This window comes from Carettochelys insculpta, chromosome 3 (assembly GCF_033958435.1).
Source record: "Carettochelys insculpta isolate YL-2023 chromosome 3, ASM3395843v1, whole genome shotgun sequence".
In the NCBI taxonomy this organism is placed as follows: Eukaryota; Metazoa; Chordata; order Testudines; family Carettochelyidae; genus Carettochelys; species Carettochelys insculpta.
This window is the reverse complement of record NC_134139.1, coordinates 133,897,991-133,918,832: the sequence shown is the minus strand read 5'-3', so window position 1 is coordinate 133,918,832 and position 20,842 is coordinate 133,897,991. Positions and strand designations below refer to the sequence as shown.

At 55.3% G+C, this 20,842-nt stretch overlaps 1 protein-coding gene across 1 annotated transcript; it reads left to right on the top strand.

The window, feature by feature from the left end:
- The first annotated feature begins 4,235 nt into the window (after positions 1 to 4,235).
- Positions 4,236 to 5,652, top strand: POU3F2 (POU class 3 homeobox 2). The gene is given in 2 exon segments (XM_074988842.1): positions 4,236 to 4,313; positions 4,315 to 5,652. Coding segments are annotated over 2 exon segments (1,416 nt in total).
- The last annotated feature ends 15,190 nt before the right edge of the window (positions 5,653 to 20,842 follow it).

Genomic DNA, 20,842 nt, shown 5'->3' with positions numbered 1-20,842 from the left:
ATTATATCGGAGCGGTGTAAACAGCGGTGCAGATGAAATACAGTGACCACGTCTGAATGAAATGGCCAGAAGAATAGAGATGCAGGGCATGTTGGAAATGAACATTAATACAAACTTTTCAGAAACTTTTTTATTATGAGGATTCTTCGCCTTTCTATCTTCTAGGCGAATCGATAGGCTAGCAGGAAAAATACATATATTCTTTCGTCTGCGGCAGCTGTGGGGAGAAATCAATTTAAACTCTGGGTTTTAATTTCAGTGGGTAATGTGATCCCGGGCAATCAAAGTGATCAGCTTCTGCCCATTTGGTTTAGATATCTTAGTCAAATACTTTTGTTAGACCTACCCTGAGGAGAAGCAACTTGAAAGAGTAGCTTTGGAGTCATCTTAGAAAGACATCCCCGAGGCTGCAGATCTTGCAGCTTGAAGGCAGTTTTCATTAAAGCAGCCAGCTGCCTCTTTGTGTGGGTTGGATTTTTTTAAAGCAATCACCCGGCCTCAGTTTTGTCCCCGAGAAGGCCCTTAGAGCTGAAGTCCCATTCATGTGGTGAGTCCCTCCACGAGATCGGGCTGCTTCGAGCCAGGCTGGAAAGAGCTCTGCAGAGCGCCGGACTGAATGGTTCCTACAGAAAGGTTAAAAAGGGAACAAGAGATCAAAACAGTCTCATCTCACAATAGTTACATTAAACGCGTCCTGGCAATGAGCGCCAAGCTCCCGATTTGGCCTTTGAAAGAGGCGGCAGACTCAGTTGGACGGATTTCTATTTACTGCACCACACAAGGACGTTAGCAAATCGCGCGGCGCATTTCTGCTGCTTCATTAGCCTACACTAAAACCGGCTGTAAATTAGGAGTGGGGGGGCGTGAAGTTTAGGAGAGAGTTTTTTTCTGGAGCTGCGTGAGGCACTGAGCGCCTGGTTTCAAACAGGAGCCTTCTTTTAAGAACAAGAGCCCCCCTAAAGCCCCGAGCGTGAAGGGAGCGCTAGAAAGAAGCCCTGGCTGGAACGGGTCGGCGTGGCTGCGTTGGCCGAGGGAGGCAGCTTCCCCCAGCCAGGGTTGGAGTCTGCTACCGGTGTGCGCGTTACAACGTTTTGGAGGCCAAAGGATATGTGGTGGGGGGGGAGACAACAGGAGCCCCTGAACCAGGAAGGGCTGGAGTCCACCGAGCGGAGCCAGAGGAAAGGCGGCGGCTCGCCTTGGATTTGAAACGTCCCAGCAGAGCCCAGGCTTTGAACCCCGCAGCGCCCCTTCAGCCACGCACCTCGCGAGTGCGCAGCGGCTCACCTCGCAGGCGGGGGGAAGCCCGGGCTAGGGAGCCTCGGTGTGTCGCACAGAGGCTATTTTCGGGTAGCTGGGTTGGAACGAAGGAGATATGAAGGAGGCCTGTCAGTTCAAAGCTTTTTAGGGTTGTTTGAAAATCCTCTTCACGCCCAAGCCAGGAGTCCCACTATTGGAACAGCTGCTTTGAACAGTGAAAAGGGGCCGAGCTGAATCGAAACACCGCGGTGCCTGCCCAAGACGCCGCGTCACCTTCAACCTGCTTTTCTAGGGGCCGAGAAAGGAAAGAAAGGCTCCAGAGCCCTCTAATCCAGCAGGGTCAGCTCCCAAAGAAAGGGGACGCATGACTGTCTCTTTCACATCCCGAGCTCCCAGCACCTCGACCAGCCCCAGTCACACAGGAACCGCCCCATCGAGAGCTCTCCCCTTCCTGCGCTCGCCGGCAGCGGTTTCCTCCCCAGGGGGAGCTGGGAGTTAAGGATGCTTAAGAACCAGTATTAGTGGCAGGGCTAACAATGATGATGATGATGATGATGATGGGGACGAGGAGGCGGAGTTTGCAGCGCCTCTGATTTCCCCGTTTGCACGCCTCGCTCCTTCCAGCTGTGGAGGTATAGATGTTAATTTCACCGGGGGAGGCAGTAGGGGGACAAGGGGGTGCCACCGTCTTCATACTTTTGCAGTTGCGTGATTGCCAGCAGCCTTTGATGTCTGCCAGTGATTTATTAGGGGCATTAAACACGCGGAAGAGCGATTGTATACACCGTCCCTGGCTCTTCCTCTGGGTCTCACTGGAGAGGGGAGGGAGAGAGACTCAGGGAAGTTTAAGCGGCGTGCTTCTCAGGTCAGAGTGCTTCACCGCACCCAGAAACTCTCATGCAGGGCACTGCTGTCTGCTCGGGGTCTTGTGTGGCTGGGCCAGCGGAAAGGTAAGTTTCACCGCACAGAAATCTGAGCTGGGGATAAATACGTGAGCTACCCCCGCCTGCGGTAGGACAGGAGTGGCTTTCTCATTGACTTTCTCCCATAAAACAGGGAGCCCTCCCGAGGTAGGGGCATGCACCTTAAACACTGGCCTTGCAAACCAGCCCTTCCCTAGCCTGGGCTGAGACCTGAAGTACTTTCATTTGAGGAAAAGTCCGCCCAAATTCCTCCTGGCCCCCATAGGGCAGCCGAGAGCAGCCTCTCTCCGGGGCACGGGCTGATGGGACCCCAGCCCGACGTGCTTGGCCCTTCAGGGAAGTTCTGGTGCAGGTTTGGCTTGTTCTCCTACCCACGCAGTGGGTTATACCCGCTCAGGACAAAGCACTGCCGGGAATGTCCCCCACGCAGGATCAGAAAAGCACGGACCCCCCAGCGGACACAATTCCCAGGCGCAAAGCGGCCGCTGACTTTGCATAGCAGGGCGGGGTAGCTCTCTGCTTACCTCCCTCATCCTGCAGGAGAGGGGAAAACTCAAGCAGAACCTCCCCCTTCCCCGCGGCTCGAAGGGTAATTTTCGCACGGGCCAAGTTGACTTCTGGACGAGCCACCTCTTCACGTGCCGCTAAAGTAACTAAGCCGGGTACCCCTGCGCGGGCCCTGGGCTCCTCACACAAGGTAGCCGGCCGAGGTGGTCCCCGCGCGTATGTCTGAGGGCAGCAGCCCGTCCACACGCTCACGCAGCCCAGTTGCCTTTCTCCCAGGCTGGACGCTAAGTGTGATGACTGATAAACAAGGCGCGGAAGAAAGCTGCTGCGCGGTAGTGGGAAGGAAGTCTCCAGCCCGCCCTAGTGTAAGATACTATGAGCCTACAGGACCGCCCTGCTGCTCCCAGGAGTTTGTTTTCCAGGCGAAGCCGCGCGGTCTCCATTTAAACATGGGCACTGAAGTCCCCACCACGGCTAACCCGAGTACCGCTCCTTCCTAAGAGATCCGCATCCAGTTCCAGAACGTCCTTCTCGCCCGTTCGGCCAGCAACTTGTTTATCACGTTGTTCGCTCTCAGAGGACCGCCTCGCTGGAGCTGAGCCGTAATCACCCCTGTAGCCCCGCGCCCGGGGAAGCCCAACAATGCCGGACTGCCGCGGTTGCGGGATTTGCAAGGTGCAAGCCCTCCACCAACTCTTTGCTGGGTGTTTGGTCCCGGGTAGCACCGGCCGCTGGGGCCCTTTTGGGAATTGCAAGAGCCCCTTGTCCTCCCCAGAGCCCGCGTCACCAGCACTCTCTTGCATTGGAGCTGGGGGGGGGCACTTCGCCCGGGGCTGCTGGGTGCAAAGCCCCTTACGGTATCTCCCACCCGCTCGGAGATTTCCAGCGCCTCCCTTCTAGCTACACAGCGGCAGGACTGCGAACAAAGTTGCACATTTAAAAGAAAAACAAAAACCGAAACCCACAGAAATCGCAGGGAGCCGGCGCGTGGATGGAGAAGGGGGGGCGGAATTCTCCACGAGTCAACAGAGCAGCATTGATGCAGCTCCCGTGTGACTTACAGAGCGAGCAAGTGACTGTGGCAAAGTGACCTCACTCTTGTACCCGTGCCATCCTTGCGATCCGGCCCGCTCCTAGCGATATTCCACTCGGCCGCTCGCGCTCCCCGGGGCTCCTCTGCGGAGCGTGCGCGCGCGCCGCCGCCGCCGCCGCCAACCGCCTGCCAGGCATGCACCCAGCCGGCCGGCCTTGCAACGCTGCAAGCAACAGGAGGACGACAGGCAGCTCCTCCCGGGCTCGCATTGTGCACGGGCAGAGGGGAGCACGCTCGCCTCTCCTGCGCGCAGCCCCGCCCCCACCCCCTTCCCCGCTCCATGTGGTTGCGAGCCGCCCGGCTCCCGGTCCCCCTCGGAGTTTGCTTACAAAAGGGGTGGGGGGCGAGCAGCTGCGGGGCGGGGCGGGGTGTCGGCGCCTCGGCTGGGGCCAATCGGCGGCTCCCCCGGAGCCGGTTGCTAGAGGTCTCCACGTAAATCAAAGCGGCGGGAGCCAATGGGTGGGCGCGGGGGGGAGGAGCCGGGACGCGTGCCTTTGCAGTGGGCTCTGCCAAGAGGAGTTGGGGAGGGGGGTGGGGGAGCGAGCGGAGCGAGGAGCCCGAGGCGAAAAAGTAGCTGTCAAATGCGCGGCTCCTTTAACCACCGCGATCAGTCCGGCTCGGAGAGTCATGGCGACCACAGCGTCTAACCACTACAGCCTGCTCACCTCCAGCTCCTCCATGGTGCACGCGGAGCCGCCGGGGAGCATGCAGCCGGGCGCCGGCTACAGGGATGCGCAGACGCTGGTGCAGGCGGACTACACGCTGCAGAGCAACGGGCACCCGCTCAGCCACGCTCACCAGTGGATCACGGCGCTGTCCCACGGCGGGGGAGGCGGCGGCGGCGGCGGCGGGGACTCGCCCTGGTCCACCAGCCCCCTGGGCCAGCAGGACATCAAGCCCTCGGTGGTGCAGTCCGGGGGCCGGGGGGACGAGCTGCAGCCGCACCCGCAGCAGCAGCAGCCGCCGCACCCGCAGCAGCAGGGGAGACCGCCCCACCTGGTGCACCACGCCGGCAGCCACCACGCAGCCGCCGGGGCATGGAGGACGGGCGCCTCGGCTCACCTGCCGCCCAGCATGGCCTCCTCCAACGGGGGGCAAGCGGGGCTGCTCTACTCCCAGCCGCCGGGCTTCACGGTCAACGGGATGCTCAGCGCCGGCCAGCCGGGGATGCACCACCACGGCCTGCGGGATGCCCACGAGGAGCAGCAGCAGCAGCAGCACCACGGCGGGGAGCACCCCGGGGCGCACGGGCCGCAGCACCCGCCGCACCCGCAGCAGCAGCCGCACCCCGGCGGCGGGGGGCACCACGACCCCCACTCGGACGAGGACACGCCGACCTCGGACGACCTGGAGCAGTTCGCCAAGCAGTTCAAGCAGCGCCGGATCAAACTGGGATTTACCCAAGCGGACGTGGGCTTGGCCCTGGGCACCCTCTACGGGAACGTCTTCTCGCAGACCACCATCTGCAGGTTCGAGGCCCTGCAGCTCAGCTTCAAGAACATGTGCAAGCTCAAGCCTTTGTTGAACAAGTGGCTGGAGGAGGCGGACTCGTCCTCGGGCAGCCCCACCAGCATAGACAAGATCGCGGCCCAGGGGCGCAAGAGGAAAAAGCGCACCTCCATCGAGGTGAGCGTCAAGGGCGCCCTGGAGAGCCACTTTCTCAAGTGCCCCAAGCCCTCAGCCCAGGAGATCACCTCGCTGGCGGACAGCCTACAGCTGGAGAAAGAGGTGGTGCGGGTGTGGTTTTGTAACAGGAGACAGAAAGAGAAACGCATGACTCCCCCGGGAGGGACTCTGCCCGGAGCCGAGGATGTATATGGGGCAAGTAGGGACACGCCACCACACCACGGGGTCCAGACGCCCGTGCAGTGAACTCCCGGGGGGGCGGCGGGGGTACGGCCCCTTCTCCCCCTCCAACTTTGGAGCTTTTCTTTTCTTTTCTTTTCTTTTTTTTTTTAAGTTTCCTCCTCTCTGAAAAGCAGAACAAAAAAGAAAAAAAAAAAAACTGCGCTGGACTGTCCCGTACGCGGGAGCAGGTGAAATGACGTGTTTTGATCTTTACAGGCGAGTGCCCAGGCAATGGAGGGGAGTGAGTATCCCACACAGACACCAGCCAGACAGGCACACACGCCCAGTGCCCGGCACAGGGAGAAATATTTCTCTACCAAACAAGCCAACCAACACCCCCCCCCCCCGAATTCCGAAAAACGAGCGGAATCGACTCTGGGCCCCGCTGAACACAAAGGGCAGCTTTAATCTCGGGCTGATGCTCAGCAGAGGCACAGGTAGCGGTGTTTCTTTTAGGTGGCTCCCCGTTAGCCATGTCAAACAGATCCCCTTTGTCGCAGACAGTATTTAACCGTTTGAATTTGCACTGCAAGAAAATTGAAGTTTACATTAACAAATACGTTGGTTTTGCCTACCTTGAGTTTGGAAATGACTTGCGTTTCCCACGGGGCGCGTCAGGCAAGCATTGGCCAGTCTGCAAATGTGACTTGCTTTCCTTATGTGTATGTGTGAACTTTTCTTATAAACAAGTCTTCTTACAGATGTGTAATGTTTATTTTCTCCTTTTGCCATAACAAACACACACGCGCGCACACACACACGCACACACCTGCCACTAGCAGGAGCGCTGCCTCTCACAAACGCTTTCAGACGTGCCTTCAGAGGCGAGAGCCCACTTTGGAGGCCGATCATGAAACCCAGGGACGTAAACTTCATTTTCAGGCAGTGTTTTGGGGTTAGGGCGGTAAAACAGAAATTGGGAAGGACGGATGGCTTCACTAGGCCCGCTGGGAAAGAGCTCGGAGGAAATGATGTGGAGGTTTGAATGTGTCCAGAGTTTTCCAGCCGAAAGAAAGTGGCGATTTGAAGAGATCTGGGGGTGGGGATGGAGGGGGCACTGCAGAACCCCTAGAGGTAAACTTCTCTGCGTGGCTTTTAGTATTGGGAGCAGCACCCCATTGGAATTTGTGCTCTGATATCACCCTCTAAACTTTGGCTTATTGAGCAGTTGCAGCGTAGAGATGCAAACAGAGAACTTGCTTTATGCATTTATTTTTGCTTTACTTGCCAGATTGATTTGACGCTCCGATGTAACAACCCCCCGCCCTTTGCTCAGCTCGCTACTTAATTTTCTGGCACAAAAGGACTGATTTCAGCTGGACCGCCTGGTCTCTTTCACTGGGGCAACCGAATGAATTGGGAAAAGGCCATTTTCAATCCCTCGTTTTTGTCCCCCTGCGTGGATGGATTTAAAGTGCATTTCTTGACCGTAACTTGACGGGAGGCGGTTAACTTTCCGAACCCATAAAAAAACAAAGGGATCTGGGGGATCGGAGGAGAGAAAATTGGAAGCAGTGTATGTGGCCGAGATGCGGGGTGTGGGGGGGGAGAACTTAAGCTGAGCGAGCTGCAAATTCACAGATGATGTGGTCAGCACAAAAGGGCACTGTGATAGAAAAAAAAGCTCTTTCAGAATCCGGAAAGTTTGCTTAGTTGACCGTTTGGCATTTAGGGAGAAAAATGTGAAACATTCTCTCGATAAACGATCAGCTCAACACTGAATTCAGTCCGTCCGGCTCTAGAATGTGGTTCTCATTGTGTCTAAGCGCCTGTCACCTCTGGTCGTCTCTTAGTTTCATGGCGTGTTCTCATAGGCATATTTATTTGCCTTTATTTCAGCGATTGGCATAAAGATACAGGCACTGAGCTTTTGTGGACGTATTCAGCCGCTTGCTATTTAAAGTGTTGAGGACTAGCTCCCAGGGAAATGATACAGACCAGGGCAGATCCGGTGGTAAAGGGAGGAAATGAACTTTCAGACACATTCATGTGTGAGTAAGGTCAGAAAAAGAGAGGCCAGAGGATGTTTGTGAAAAATCCTCCAACTCTAAATAGGTTTACTTAAAATAATAATTAATAAAAAAGTTACCACAAAACCTTACCACTATGTATATATGTTTAATATTTGTCCTTTGAAATGCAGAAATAGTTTAAATGTTTTCTTTGTCTATTTTTCTTTGTTTCTTTTTTTAAAATGCTACCCAGGGAAATATTTTCATATCATTTTAAGTGGCCTGCCTCAATGTATATTTATTTCTTTTAAAGCGAACAGGTTCTGGAAACTGTTTTTTTTTTTCTTTCTCTTTTTTTTCCTGTAGCTTTAAATGAGTAGGTAAACAAAATCTATATGGGATGTAATTTTTTTAATTATTATTTTGTTTCCGTCTCTAAAAATACTTTGTTTTGGTACGTTTGGATGTGCTTGTGGGGAAAAATAAAAACGCAGAGATCCTTATATATTTATGTTAAAGTAATATTTTATTATCTACATAAAACAGAAATGCACAATACCTTCAGAGTTTGTTCTAATTATTGAAATATCTGTAATTTGGGGTTTTTTTTTAAAAGATAGAAACTGATTTGCGTAGTTTTTAAAATCCGGAGGGGAGGCGACCACCCTTGTACCTGTGCTTGGTTGGGCCACCTTTGTACTTCATGGGATTTTGGAGTGTCATGGCTGTGCCCCCGTTTATAAAGTCTAGAGTCTTGTAACTTAGCAGAGGAGGTCGCTTTCATTTTCTCTTGCCGCACGGCCCCGCGGCGGTATATTGTTCAGCACCGCATCTCGTGCTTGCGGGAGGGTCCGATAATTCTGCTTTCCAAGCTGGTCCCGGGGCGGATATTTACTTCTCGCCCCTCAGCGCTTCATTGAAGATCTGACTCTTAAACAAAGGCGGAGCTGAATTCTAAGGAGTCCTGTTTAAAGCAAAACAACTCGATTTAGGCAAGAGGGCTGCCCGGTGATTTGCGGGGAGGTCCTCACGCCTCGCGCTCCCAGCGCTGTCTCTCCGGCCCGGGAAAGAGATTGCGGGGTGAATCGCTTTAGGAAGCGGAGTGGCTCCGCTCGGCTTGAGTGGCGAGAGTGGAGAGGAAGGACGCGGGGTGAGACAGTAAGAAGTTGGCTGCTAAAGGCGGGCTGCGAGGGGGTTAGACACAGCTGCGGGGTTTGTACCAAATCGGTCACTTTCACGTGGCACAGCTCGGGTCAAAGGATCCCCTACTGGAGCCGCGCTCGCTGGTGGGCGAGATCAACCCGAGCCGTGTAAACACGTGCTCAGGGGTCATAAATCCTGTTGGTTAATCAGTGCCGGATCCTCCGCTTTCAGCGCCGGGGGCCCAGGCTCGGTGGATTGCTCTAGTCAGTATCGCCCCGGTCCCGCACAGGTTCGGCTAAAGGACCTTAGCGCTAGCTGGGGAGCCAGGTGGCAGGAGGAAGGGCTGCGTGGCCGCCGACGTGCTGATGGGGCAAGCGTTTGAGCCGGGGAGAGATGTAAAGTCCCCGGTCAATGCGCCGCAGATCCCTCTGCAGAAAGCGAGCAGCATCTGCCCTCTGCAGGACATTTCGGTGGGCTTGGAGGAAAGATCTGCGTCTGACAACGGGGCCTTGTTAACTCCAAACTCTCACGTGGCACCTGGGCCAGACGGGACTTTGATGGATACCTGCCTCCCAGGCCGGCCGGCCCCGTCGCCTCTAGTTCCAGCAGCTCCGGGTTAAGCGGAGGCGGACGCGGCTGACGGAGGTTTTCCTCCCCCCAGCTCAGAGCAGAGTAGCGCCGGAGGGAGACGAGCATCTTCTCAGACTTTCCCCCCTCTAGTCACAGCGAGCGAGGTTTTGCCGCCCGCCCGTGGCAAAGCCACGCAGCGTAGGAGCCGGGGATCGTGAGTGTGCTTCGGAGCAAGGAGAAACATCTCGCGGGTCAGAGGGAGAGGAAACACAGCGCCTTGCCCGCCGTGCGCCCTGCAGAGCTGGGCTCCGTCGCCTTGTGGCTACCCGAGCCCCGGCTTCATAGATCTGATGTTGCCAAGAGCCGGTCCCCTGCTCACTCCCTCCGGAGGAGGCCGAAGCGTGTAGGCAGAATTAGATGTGATATCATCAAGGCCTTTGGGTTTCCGGTTCTGTTGACTCTCCGAGTAGCTGAGAAGCAGCAAATAGCCCCGGAGCAGCCAGGCCAAATATTTTGTTGCAATCAGCCCCCGAGGGTTGCGTTGCCCTGCTGCGTGGGGACGGGCCTGGCCCTGGTCACAGCCCCCGATCTTCTGCTTTGTGTCGGGGCCACAGAAGTCTAGTCTGAGTCCCAGGCACTAATAACTGAAGAGGCGGTAAGGGAAGAACTACCGGCGTTGTAGGTGGAAAGAGCGAAACAGAGTATCCCGCATTTCGCCAGTGGCTGCAGGGCCCTGGGTGGAATCCAGAGCAGGAGCGTGTGGGTGTGGGTGTGGGTGTGGGTGTGTTGCAATAGAGAGTAAGTGTGTGTGTGTGTTGCAATACAGAGCAGAAGTGTGTGTGTGTGTTGCAATACAGAGCAGGAGTGTGTGTGCTGCAATACAGAACAGGAGCGCTCGTGTGTGTGTTGCAATACAGAACAGAAGTGTGTGTATGTGTTGCAATACAGAGCAGGTGTGTGTGTGTGTGTGTTTGTGTTGCGACAGGCTGTTGCAGTACTTGCTCCTGAATTTCTTTCTCACAAACAGATCTAGGGACAGACTTTCTTTCCCAAGCCCAAACCCTGTCTCCAGCTGCGGTTTATTTTTTAGCTAAAACAGGAAAGGGCGCTACCGTACGGTCGTCGGAGATCTGCAGATTGGCCCGTTTTTGTGGCCCAAACCCAGCAGAACGGGAACCTGCAGAAAAGCTCGAATTTCTTAACCTCCTTGTTAGCCCGCTGTTATGAGCAAGTCGGTAGCTGCTTTGTTCTGCCGAATGTGTATCATTTCTTAAAGTTTGCGCAATTTTATGTTTACGTTCTGTTTGCCCCATGTGACCAGCGACTATGGACATCACACTGATTTAAACTGGTCCTCCATCTCCAAGGCCGTGTGCGTGTGCCAGCAGATCCCTGCCTGCCTCTGGACGGCTGTGGCTACGGACACACGCGTTGATGTTAGCTCTCTCCCTTCTCCTCCAGATTGGTTTGAGCAGCGCCAGAGTTCACATTCGTTGAATTAACAACGCGGTAATTTCTTTTACGCCGCTATAAACTCCAAAACAAAGCGCGCCCCAACAAAAATCCAGTCGCTGCCCGTGTCGCTCTTTTCTTCCCTGCTGTCTATGGCGTGTCGGCTTGTGATGCAATTAAAATGGGGTATTTGCAAATCCAGGACCGATCCTCTCTACCGAGAGACCCATTAACTGAGGAGCAGGAAGCCACCTTGTTCTTAAAGTTTATTCCACCCACGTCTGTCTGGGCCTTTATAGCTCTTTGTTCTGGCGGCACAGAAAAACGCGCAGATTCCGCTCTGGGGGCGGGGGAGAGAGAAAGATCTCGGTACAGCTGCACCCGGCCGGGGAGCAGAATCAGCTCTGCGTGGGAAACATGGAAAGTTAGCGCCTTAAAAAGTATCCCACCAAATACCGGCCCCCGTAGGGCTAGGGCCCCGATTGCCTCCCACAGGAAGAGGAGGGAGCTTTAGCTTCCCCCATTGACTCTCTGAGCACAACCTTGCTGTAGCTGGCGGCCTGAGATCTTACCGCAAATATTTTAAATGAAAATAAATGGCAGGTTACACACAAATCTCCCCTCCCTTTTCAGAATATAGGTGTCCCGTCCCCCTCGCCCCGGCCCTGTTTCGAGCTCCTTGAAAGCCTCGCAGAAAGAGGGAAAAGTTGCCTCCGGTTTTCTTTGCGGATCTTCTCAACGATCGCGTTTTGAGCCGCAGGCGAAGTCAGCCGAGGCGGTGTGAAGCGCCCTAGAAAACCCCTGCTGGGCCCAGCGCTCTGCTGGGACACGCGCCCCGGGACGCGGCTGTGGAAGGGCCTGGCCCCTCTTTCCTGCGAAAGTTTCTTTTCGAAACTATAACTGGGAAAGCAAAACGCTGGCCAAGTTCTCGGCGATCCGTGGGGAGCGTGAGTGTCCGGGCAGCGGCCTCCCGGGGCTAACTCCACTCTGCCTGCAGCGCGGCCCACGCGCGTCGGGGAACCGCAGCGGCCTCCCGCCTAGCCGGAGATGCACTTCGGTGTAGGTGGCCGGGAGGGGTGGCGGGGGAGAGATCATGGCAGGGGGGAGCGCAGGGAGCAGGAAAGCAAAGCGCCGCTCTCTTCCCCAGCCTCCGCCTCTCCTTAACAACGCTCCCGCGGCTCCCAAGGAGCCGGAGTGCTTGGCGCGGTGTCCTGCCCTGCCCTGGCACAGCTTGGTTAACCTCAGCTCCCGATCCCCCTCGCGGAGCCGCAAAGCTCCTGCCGAGACAGGCCGTATGGCGCTTCGGGCACGGGGGAGGCTTGGATGTGCCCTACGCAACCGGGAGTCCGGGGCACTGAGCAGGTTGCTCAGGCACAAGCTCCCCGGGCGGCAGCCCCGGTCCCCAGCGCGCGGTGGAAGAGAAGGGAGCCACGCGAGTTGCGCTCAGCCAGGCTGATGCCAAGGCAAAAGCCTTCGGTGCCACTGGCCTCCTGGCGGGGTTCGCTGAAACTGACTCAGGCGGTTCCCTCGCGGCGGCCCGTGCAGCCCAGCCGGTGGGAGAGGCTGCGCTCCCCGCCGGGCAGGAGCCTGTGGCTAGCGGCCCAGCCTGCGGCCCACGCGAGTTCCGGGCCCCCCCTGTCTGGGGGGGATCAAGCGGGTACAGCAAGGCAGGGCCTGGGGCTAAGCGCCCGGCGGGGGCGAGGGTTTTGCTGGCGGCGGCACCGGGGGCAATAGCTACCCCGCGCGCCAAGTAAAACCCAGGCAGGACAGGGGCGGCAAAGCGATCGCAATGCCTAGGCGCTTTGGAGCAGCCGCCGAGCCGTGTGCACCTCCCGATGGCGTGGGCCGGGGGTGGCAGCGGCCCCCGCGCCAGCCCGGCAACGGGACACCGCAGCGACGCGTCCCTTGGCAAAAGGAAGGGGGCTGCCCCCAGCTCAGGCCGCCTTTCACCTGAAGGGGGAAGCCCTGTGCGCCCGCCTGTGCCTGCAGATCCCAGCCCGGCTGCTCCGGCACACGCAAGGTGAAGCGCCGCTAACCTGCGGTGAAAGTCGCCGCGGCGCCCCGCGGGCTTTCCAGGGGCCCCGCCGGCCGCGCAGAAGCTGAGCAAGGCGACTGCCTGAGCCCCCACCGGAGGCTGCTGGCTTCGGGGCGCGGGGCAGAGGGGCCGCTGGAAAGAGGCGGGGGTCGCCCAGCCTGGCTATGGGGCAAGGCTATTGAAAAGCCAGAAGAAGGGGGCGACAAGGCCCGCAGGCCGCAGTGGCTGGCAGCAGCGGTGCCTTGGCTAGTGCGCCCCGTGGCCAAGGGGGGGAACTCGGGCAGAGCCCCCGGGCGCCAGCCTGCAAACCCCCCGGCTCTCGCAGGGACACCCGCGAAAGTTGCCCTCGGCCGCCTGACTCATTCATTAATGCGCTCGCCCTCCTCGGTTCATTCATGGCTACAGTCATTCATTGCCAAGTCCGCGGAGGCAGCGGCGCCTCGGCCAGTAGGGGAGACACACAAACAAGGATGGTGCTATTTATTTCCCTCCGCCAGCGGATTTGTACGACAGTCAAGCAGGCACAATCATTAAACTAATTTGTATTTGATTGTTTGGGCGGACGGGGGTTAGTTTTATTGCACCGAGCATTCAAGCACGCACGCACCGCTGATTACCAGTATACATTAAATAAAGTTGTTTGTACACATTGTCTTACCACATATAGGCAGTCTTATTATTCTAATTACTCTAATTAGTGCATTGAAATGTTTTCTACTTGATGCGAGGAGACAGTGATTAGGTCTGTTACTTCTTTTAACTCGGATTTCGTGGAAAACTCTTGCGACCTGCTCCGTCACTGGCTTTTTTCTTTCGCGCGCAGGGCTGAGGAAAAGCGTAACCGGCACTAGCGGGTGGGAACTTGGAAGAACTTTCTTTTCTATAGCTTTTTTGGCCCCGTCCCTAAAGATACGCTTTAAAAGCGGGGGTGCAAACGTCCTTAAATCATCCTTGCAGCCCGGCCGAGCTCTCTTGGCACAATGCACTGGCCTATAATGGTCGTCGAATTTACTTTTTTCAAAGCTACCTCGGGTATATTTTCGGGAAATCCATTTCATAAGCTTTAAATTAATGTTACTATTAACTGATAAGATCAGTTCATCAAACACGTTACTTCGATAGGGAATTGTAATTAAACCCTTAATCCCGCTAGAAACGCCGCCCCCCCAAGCACTTTTTAAAAAGAATAGCAGGGGTTCAAAGTTGAGCATGGCAAGTCCAAGGGGGGATTAATTCGTTATCTAAATAACCATCTTGCCCATTGATCCAATATGCTTTTTTGTTTTTCCCCTCGGTGTCTATCTGCGAGGCCCTCGGAAGGTGGCTATGACAAAGCGAGCTATTTGGATCCAGCCTTCCCCGCTCTAGGTTTGCAAGAAGTACAGACGCTGCGGCTAGAAAAAGGCCGCATTGGTAGGCGGGTTTCCTCCCCTTGCTGTAGCTTGGTATGTAAATAGGAAAAAGAGACCAGTAAATGCTGCGGCTGTGCAGGGGAAAGGTAGGGTTTCAGAAGGGAATCTCCAGCCAGACCTGCTCAGAGTTACAACAGGATCAGCCGGGCTGTGAAGAAGGGTAGGGCAGAAGGAACCTCAGGAGGTCATCAAATCCACCCCACAGCTCAAGCAGGACCAATCCCAACTAAATCATCCCAGCCAGGACTTTGTCAAGCTGGGACTTGAAAACCTCAAGGGATGGAGAGTCTATCACCTCCCTAGGCAAACCACCCTCCTGCTGAAGGAGTTTTTCCTAATATCCAACCTAGACCGCCCCACTGCAACTTCAGACCTTTGCTCCTCCTTCTGTCATCCACCACCCCTGAGAACCGCCTCTCTCCATCCTCTTTGCAGCCCTGCCAGGCCTTAAGAACTGTCCCACAAAGGGAAACCCTCCAAGCGCCTTCTCCAAACAGCCCCCAAGCCCTGCCAAGGGCTGGCTGCGTTGGTGAAACCGCTGCCTCTGCGGCTAGTGCCGGGCGCTGGGGGCAGGCGGGGACGCCTAGGTGCGGGGCTGCAGGACGAGAACCCGGGCCGCATCTCCCCGAGAGGCCCGGCTGGCTGGCTCCCGAGCCCAGGCCAGGGCACCCTGAAGGCACCGCGGCTGCTGCTTTGGGGGTCCGCCTCCCCACCCAGCTAAACTCCCGCCCCCCGCAGTGTACCCCGGGGGAGGAGGGGAGAGTCCTGCTGTGAATGGGGGCGGGGCAAGCCGGGAGGCTCAGTCCCAGGACGGGGAGCTGCTTTCCCCTTCCCTTGGGGATCCGCGGCCTCGGGCGTCCCCAAGGCGCACTCCCCAGGCCTCGGCCCTGGAGGCGGAGCGGGCCCGGCTTGCTTCGATCCCGTCCCGAGTGGTACAACGCCCCCGCCCGGCTCTGTTATGTAACAAAGCCGCCCCCGCCCCCGCCCCCGCCCCGCCGCGTGCTGGGGAATAACCCCCCATCCCCCCCTTCAGCTGCCGCCCGCTGCACCTGCCCTGGAGAGGGAGAGGGAGAGCAGCCAGTGGAGCTTGGGCGCCCCACAGCGGCCACCGCTGCAACTGGCGCTGCCACTTCGCCGCGGCTCCCCGGCTCCGATCAAGGCAGGGCGCCTGGCGCTGGCTCCGCTGCTGCCGATCCGGACCGGCGCAGGCTCCGGGAAGCGGCTGCAGGTTAAAGGCCCGCAGCGGGACTGAAGAGCCGGGAGCGGATTGAGAAGCAAAGCCTCGCTGAGCCCCAGGGGCGCGATCCCAGCGGACCCCGCCGCGCAGCAGAGCGCGCCCGGCCGGCTCGGGCTGCGGGGAGTCAGCACAGGCGTCCGCCCCGGGCACTGCCCTGCCGGCTAGCGCGCGGGCCTGGGCTGCAGCGACTGCCTGCCGGGGGGCAGCGTATAACCAGCGGCCCCCTCGCCCACTGCGCCAGCCCCGGGGCTCCCCAATGCGCCTTATCCGCCGAGAGCTGCGGTGGGGTCAGCAAACTACCCCTCCCCCCCGCCAGGCGGCAGCCTCGGGCTGCACGAGGCAAAACCCTGGCCGCCTTCATCTGCGCGCCTTGGCTCCTGCTCCGTCCCTGCCCCGTCGGAGCCAGAAGCCCGTGGTGGCTCCTGGCGGAGGCAGCGCTGCCTCCCAGCGCAGGCGGCTCCGCGGTTATTGCACTTAACCAGCCTTTGGGCTGGTCCGGACATGACCCAGCTCGGCTGCCGAGCGAGTCCCTCGCATCGTATCCATAACCGCAGTGGCGCCCCTGCGTCGCACTGGCCAGCAGGGGGATTAACCCCCAGCCAGCTGCTGCCGGCTGCACAGCGCTGCCAGGTCATTAGCCCGCAAGCCCAGCCTCGCTTGCGTGTAGCTGGGGGCAGAAATCCATCTGCAAGCCTGAACTTCCCCAGCCCCTAGGTTGGGAGCCGGGCGGAGGCGGGGAAGTGTTCGCTTAGCTGAGCTGCTGATCCCCTGGCTCCGCATCAGCCTTCCATGCCCTAGTGCTGGTCACAGCCCCCAACTCAAACCCCTGCAACGCACTATTAAAGACCTACAACCTATCCTTCATCAGGATGCCACACTCCGGAAGGCCCTAGGTGACAGGCCTGTTCTCTCCTACAGACAACCTCCCAACCTTATGAGGATTCTCACCCACAGTCTATAATTTTCCTTGCAACAAAGCCCACTGTCAGCTTTGTCCACATATCTATTCTGGAGATACCATCATTGGACCTAACCAGGTTATTCACAGAATCACAGGCACATTCTCATGTTCCTCAATTAACATCATATATGCCATCATGTGCCAACAACAACCAGATGCTTTGTACATTGGACAGACTTCAAACCCTCTTAGACAAAGAGTTAATGGGCACAAAACGGACATAAAAACACTCCTGATCCACCAACCTGTCAGCCAGCATTTTAATGGAGTGGGCCATTCTGTTCATGACTTAAAAGTTTGCATCTTACTGAAGAGGAATTTTCACAACAGTCTGGAAATAGAGGTTGCTGAACTCTCTTTTATATTCAAATTCAACACATTAACATGGTTAGAACCGGGATGGGAATTTTCTGGGTCATTATAGGGGCTTCTTTGCATACTTGGCTTAATCTAATTCTTGACTCCCCACTTTCTGCCCCTCTACCCTCTGATTTGCTCACCTTGATCATTTTTTTTTTCTGAATTGTCCACCTTGATTACTATTTTTGGTTCTCGGTACCTTAAGTATTGAGTCTGTTCTGGTATGGCTATGATCTGAAGAAGTGGGTCTGTCCCACAAAAGCTCGCCTAATAAATAATTTTGTTAGTCTTTAAAGTGCTGCTTGGCTGCTTTTTTGTTTTGACAGTATATAGACTAGCACAGCTTTCTCTCTGTTGCTGGTCAAATGGTGCGTCCTGTCATGGGCCAGGCCTAGAATAAACCCCCAGCAAGATCCCTGCCCTGGGCCAGGTCTGGAATAACACCCCCCCCCACCCCCCCAGTGAGAGCCCCATCTTGGGCCGGTCCTGGAATAATCCTTGAGCAAAATTCTTGCCGTGGACCAAGCCTGGAATAATGCCCCAGCACGTTGCCTGCCCTGCGCCTAGCTTGGAATAACCCCCAAGGGAGATCCTCACCCTGAGTCAGGCCTGGGATAACCCTCCCAACCTGTGAGATCCCTGCCCTGGGCCAGGCCTGGGATAGTAACCCCCCCCCACCCCCCGTCTCCCAGTGAGATCCCCGTCCTGGGCCAGTCCTGGAATAATCCCTAAGCAAAATTCTTGCCCTGGACCAAGTCTGGAATAATGCTCCAGCAAGATCCCTGCCCTGGGCCAAGCCTGGAATAACCCCCAGGGAGATCCTCACCCTGAGTCAGGCCTAGGATAACCCTCCCCACCCATAAGATCCCTGCCCTGCGCCAGGCCTGGGATAGTAACCCCACCCCCACCCCCACAGCAAGATCCCAGCCCTGGGCCAGGTCTGGGATAGCCTCCCAGGGAGATCCCTGCCTGTCCACCGGCCCTAGTGAGTTTCACCTCCTCTTAGCCCCTGTCAGGGATCTCACTTAAGCAGTCTCTCACAGCTTGGCTCTAGTTTTCGGTATTTGGTGATGTGAAGTTTTCTCTAAGGGCTCATTCTAGAGCAAACTACTTCTGCGCAAAGCGCACTCACAGAGCCCACTGCACAGAAAATAAAATAACACCCCCCCTCATTGCTTTTATTTCTGCATTCCTGCCCTCCCTTTGGCCCCAGTGCCCTGCAATATCCTGTGCTGCCAGAGAGGAAGAAGTAAGGCAAGGAGCAATGGTTCAGTGGTTAGCGCATTGGTCTGCTGAATCCAAGGTTGTGAGCTTGAGCCTGGAAGACAGTGCTTAGGTGTCTGGGGCCAAAATATTTCAAAACAATCCTGCTGGGCTGGTGGTAGGCCTGGTGGGCCCTTCCATCTCTGTGAGCTAAGTATGGCTCTATGTATTACGCAAGGGCTAAGGTATGGCCCCTCAGAAGATCTGTGGACACACAGCCACAGCAGTGAGCTGGGCCCACCACAGGCTGCCTAGTACCTGAGCAGGAGGAGCCTGGCTGTGAGCAGGGCAGACTGCAGCCTGCTACCCCAGCAGGTTGGTGAAGGCTGTGATCTGTGTCTACTGGGGTGAGGCACCAGATGCAGCTGGCCGGTTTGCAGGGTGCACGTGGAGTGGTGCAGGAGCTGCAGCACCATGCCCAGGGAGGTGCTTTGGCCAGTGCCCAAGGTGGTAAAAGACATAAGTGTGTGCAGAGCTGTCTGCCTGGGTCAGCCCTCCTGCCCCACAGGGCAGGCTTCTCTGTGCACAGCCAGAGCAGCTCCATCCCCCAGGTCACACCCTGAAACATGTGAGAAGCAAAGGGGCTGAATTAGTAATTCCCCCTAGTAATCTGTCTGAAGAGCAGTGGGCACAGGTAGCACAACAGGGTGCACCCCCTCTTGCTGCCCCCGGTGCCTCTCCTGGAGCAGAACAGGCAGGAGCTCCCTGGGAGCGGTTGATACACCTTTGGGGTGTAATATACACAGCCGTAGCATCCTCCTCAGTGAGGGATAAGTGAGCAGACTTGGCTGGAGCATGAAAGAAGCCAGCTGCAGCTGCTCAGGTAGAGGCTATCCGGTGCAAGAGAAGAGCATCCCTTTGGCTAGCTAAGGCCTTGTTCTGGTCTCCCATCCCCACAGCGCCTGAGCGCTTCAGAGCCAGCTGTCCCTGGCAGGATGCACACATTTATAAACAGCATAAGCCTGAACACAGAAGAGGGGAATTAAGTATTTTCTTGCAAGTAACAGACATACCCCCAGGATTCCTAGAATGAGGGGCATTTCTGAGAGTCATTCCTTCACTGCAGTTCATTTACAGCTGGGCCACGTGCAAGCCAGGTCCACCAGAATCCTTTCCAGGAGTCCTGCAATAATGAAGTTCACCTTCTTGCAAAAAGCCTGAGAGCCTGTTTTCTGGCAGAGAGTAAAGCCAGTGATTCACTGCCAAGCTTAGCATAAGTTGGCAGGCCCCATGGAACAAGCCCCCTCTGGTCTAAAGCCTTCTCCTTAAGAAACAACACAACCAACTGTGCACAGGACTAACTTAAGAACTGTGGGAGGGAGCAATAAGAGGATTCTTAGAGACCTCCTGTCAATGTGACTGACTCACGTTTCACATCAAATTGGTGTGTGTGTAATTTCTCAGGTGCAGAAATGCAACCCAGCTGCTTATGCTGTTCAACTCCCATTAGTTATACAGATGACTCCTTTCAAACTGATCACTCCTCAGAAACTGACTAAAAATTTTAAACACACACAGTGTCGTTTACATTTCTCTTCATTCACAGTTTTTCTACAATAGCCATCACTTCATTACCATCTAAGTCCTATCTGAATTAAGGGAACACATGACTGAAGACCCCAGCAGGCTTAGAGGCTAGCTCCCTGTGGTTTATTTCCTTGTTGGGAGAGAAATGAGTAGAAAAAGATGCAAGACAGCAGTCCAATTTTATTGGCAAGAATCTATGCACTGCAAGAGGGATTTTGAGACAATTTTGATAATTCACAAATACAGCACAACAGGACTTCAGGTCAGCAGCTCTCTTCAAGTTCTGAGCCAGGCTGCTGTCTTAACTCTTCTCCAAATGTATCAGACTCTCCTGACAACCATATGTTCCTGGCTGCTCAAGAAAATCACCCTGTTTCCAGCTGGGTGCCATTTGCTGAACCCCTCTGCACTCGAACTCTGTAAGTGAAATTTTTAAATTTACTGATGACTGGCCTACCTCTCTGTCCCTACTGAAGTCCATTTATCAAGTTCAGTGGAAGGAGTTGAGTGAAATTCCTGCCCCACTATATCTAATGGCAAAACTCCCATTGAATTCAATAGGACCATGATTCCATCCAGTGTCTACTGGTGCTGGAACAAGTAAATTGTCCTGTTCTGGCCAAGTACTCTGCAGTATGAAGGAAACATACAAAGACTTAGAATTTAATAAACCCCCCTTAAAGCACAAATGCCCTTCAATGTTTTCATCTCATTTGTATTTATGGCAAGTGACTTTAGAGTTACCAGTTCATCAGTGTATCTGCAGTGGCTTTCTACAGACTCCCATTCAGATATTTTTGTCAATAATCCCATTGGTTTCTTATCTTTGCTGCTTTTGTTTTAGTACCTAAAGTGCTTATTTTACTCCCATTATAACTATTAAAAAATTTCAAACATGCTATGACAGAACTTGATTAACTCAAAGCAGGTAGAAAACAATTACTGTTTGCACTCTACACCCTCTGTCAGTGATATTTAGGCTCCCACTAATCCAACCAGCAAACGGAGGCACAAAGAATAAAAAAAATAAGTAGTTGAGACAGAAAATGAAAGAATAAACAAATAAAGTAATTGAATCAAATGGAGACACGCTATAATATTAAATAACATGGGGTGGAAATATAGTTAATCAATATAGTGTGTGCATAAATTACACATATATATATACACACACACACATGCATTGGATAAAAGACAGGTTAAAGAGTGTGTAAATCATTGATTTGTACAATAAGACTATAGTTTAGGTCTACCTGAGACCTAAGCTAAATGTGGTCTGTAAATATATATCGGTCCAGAATG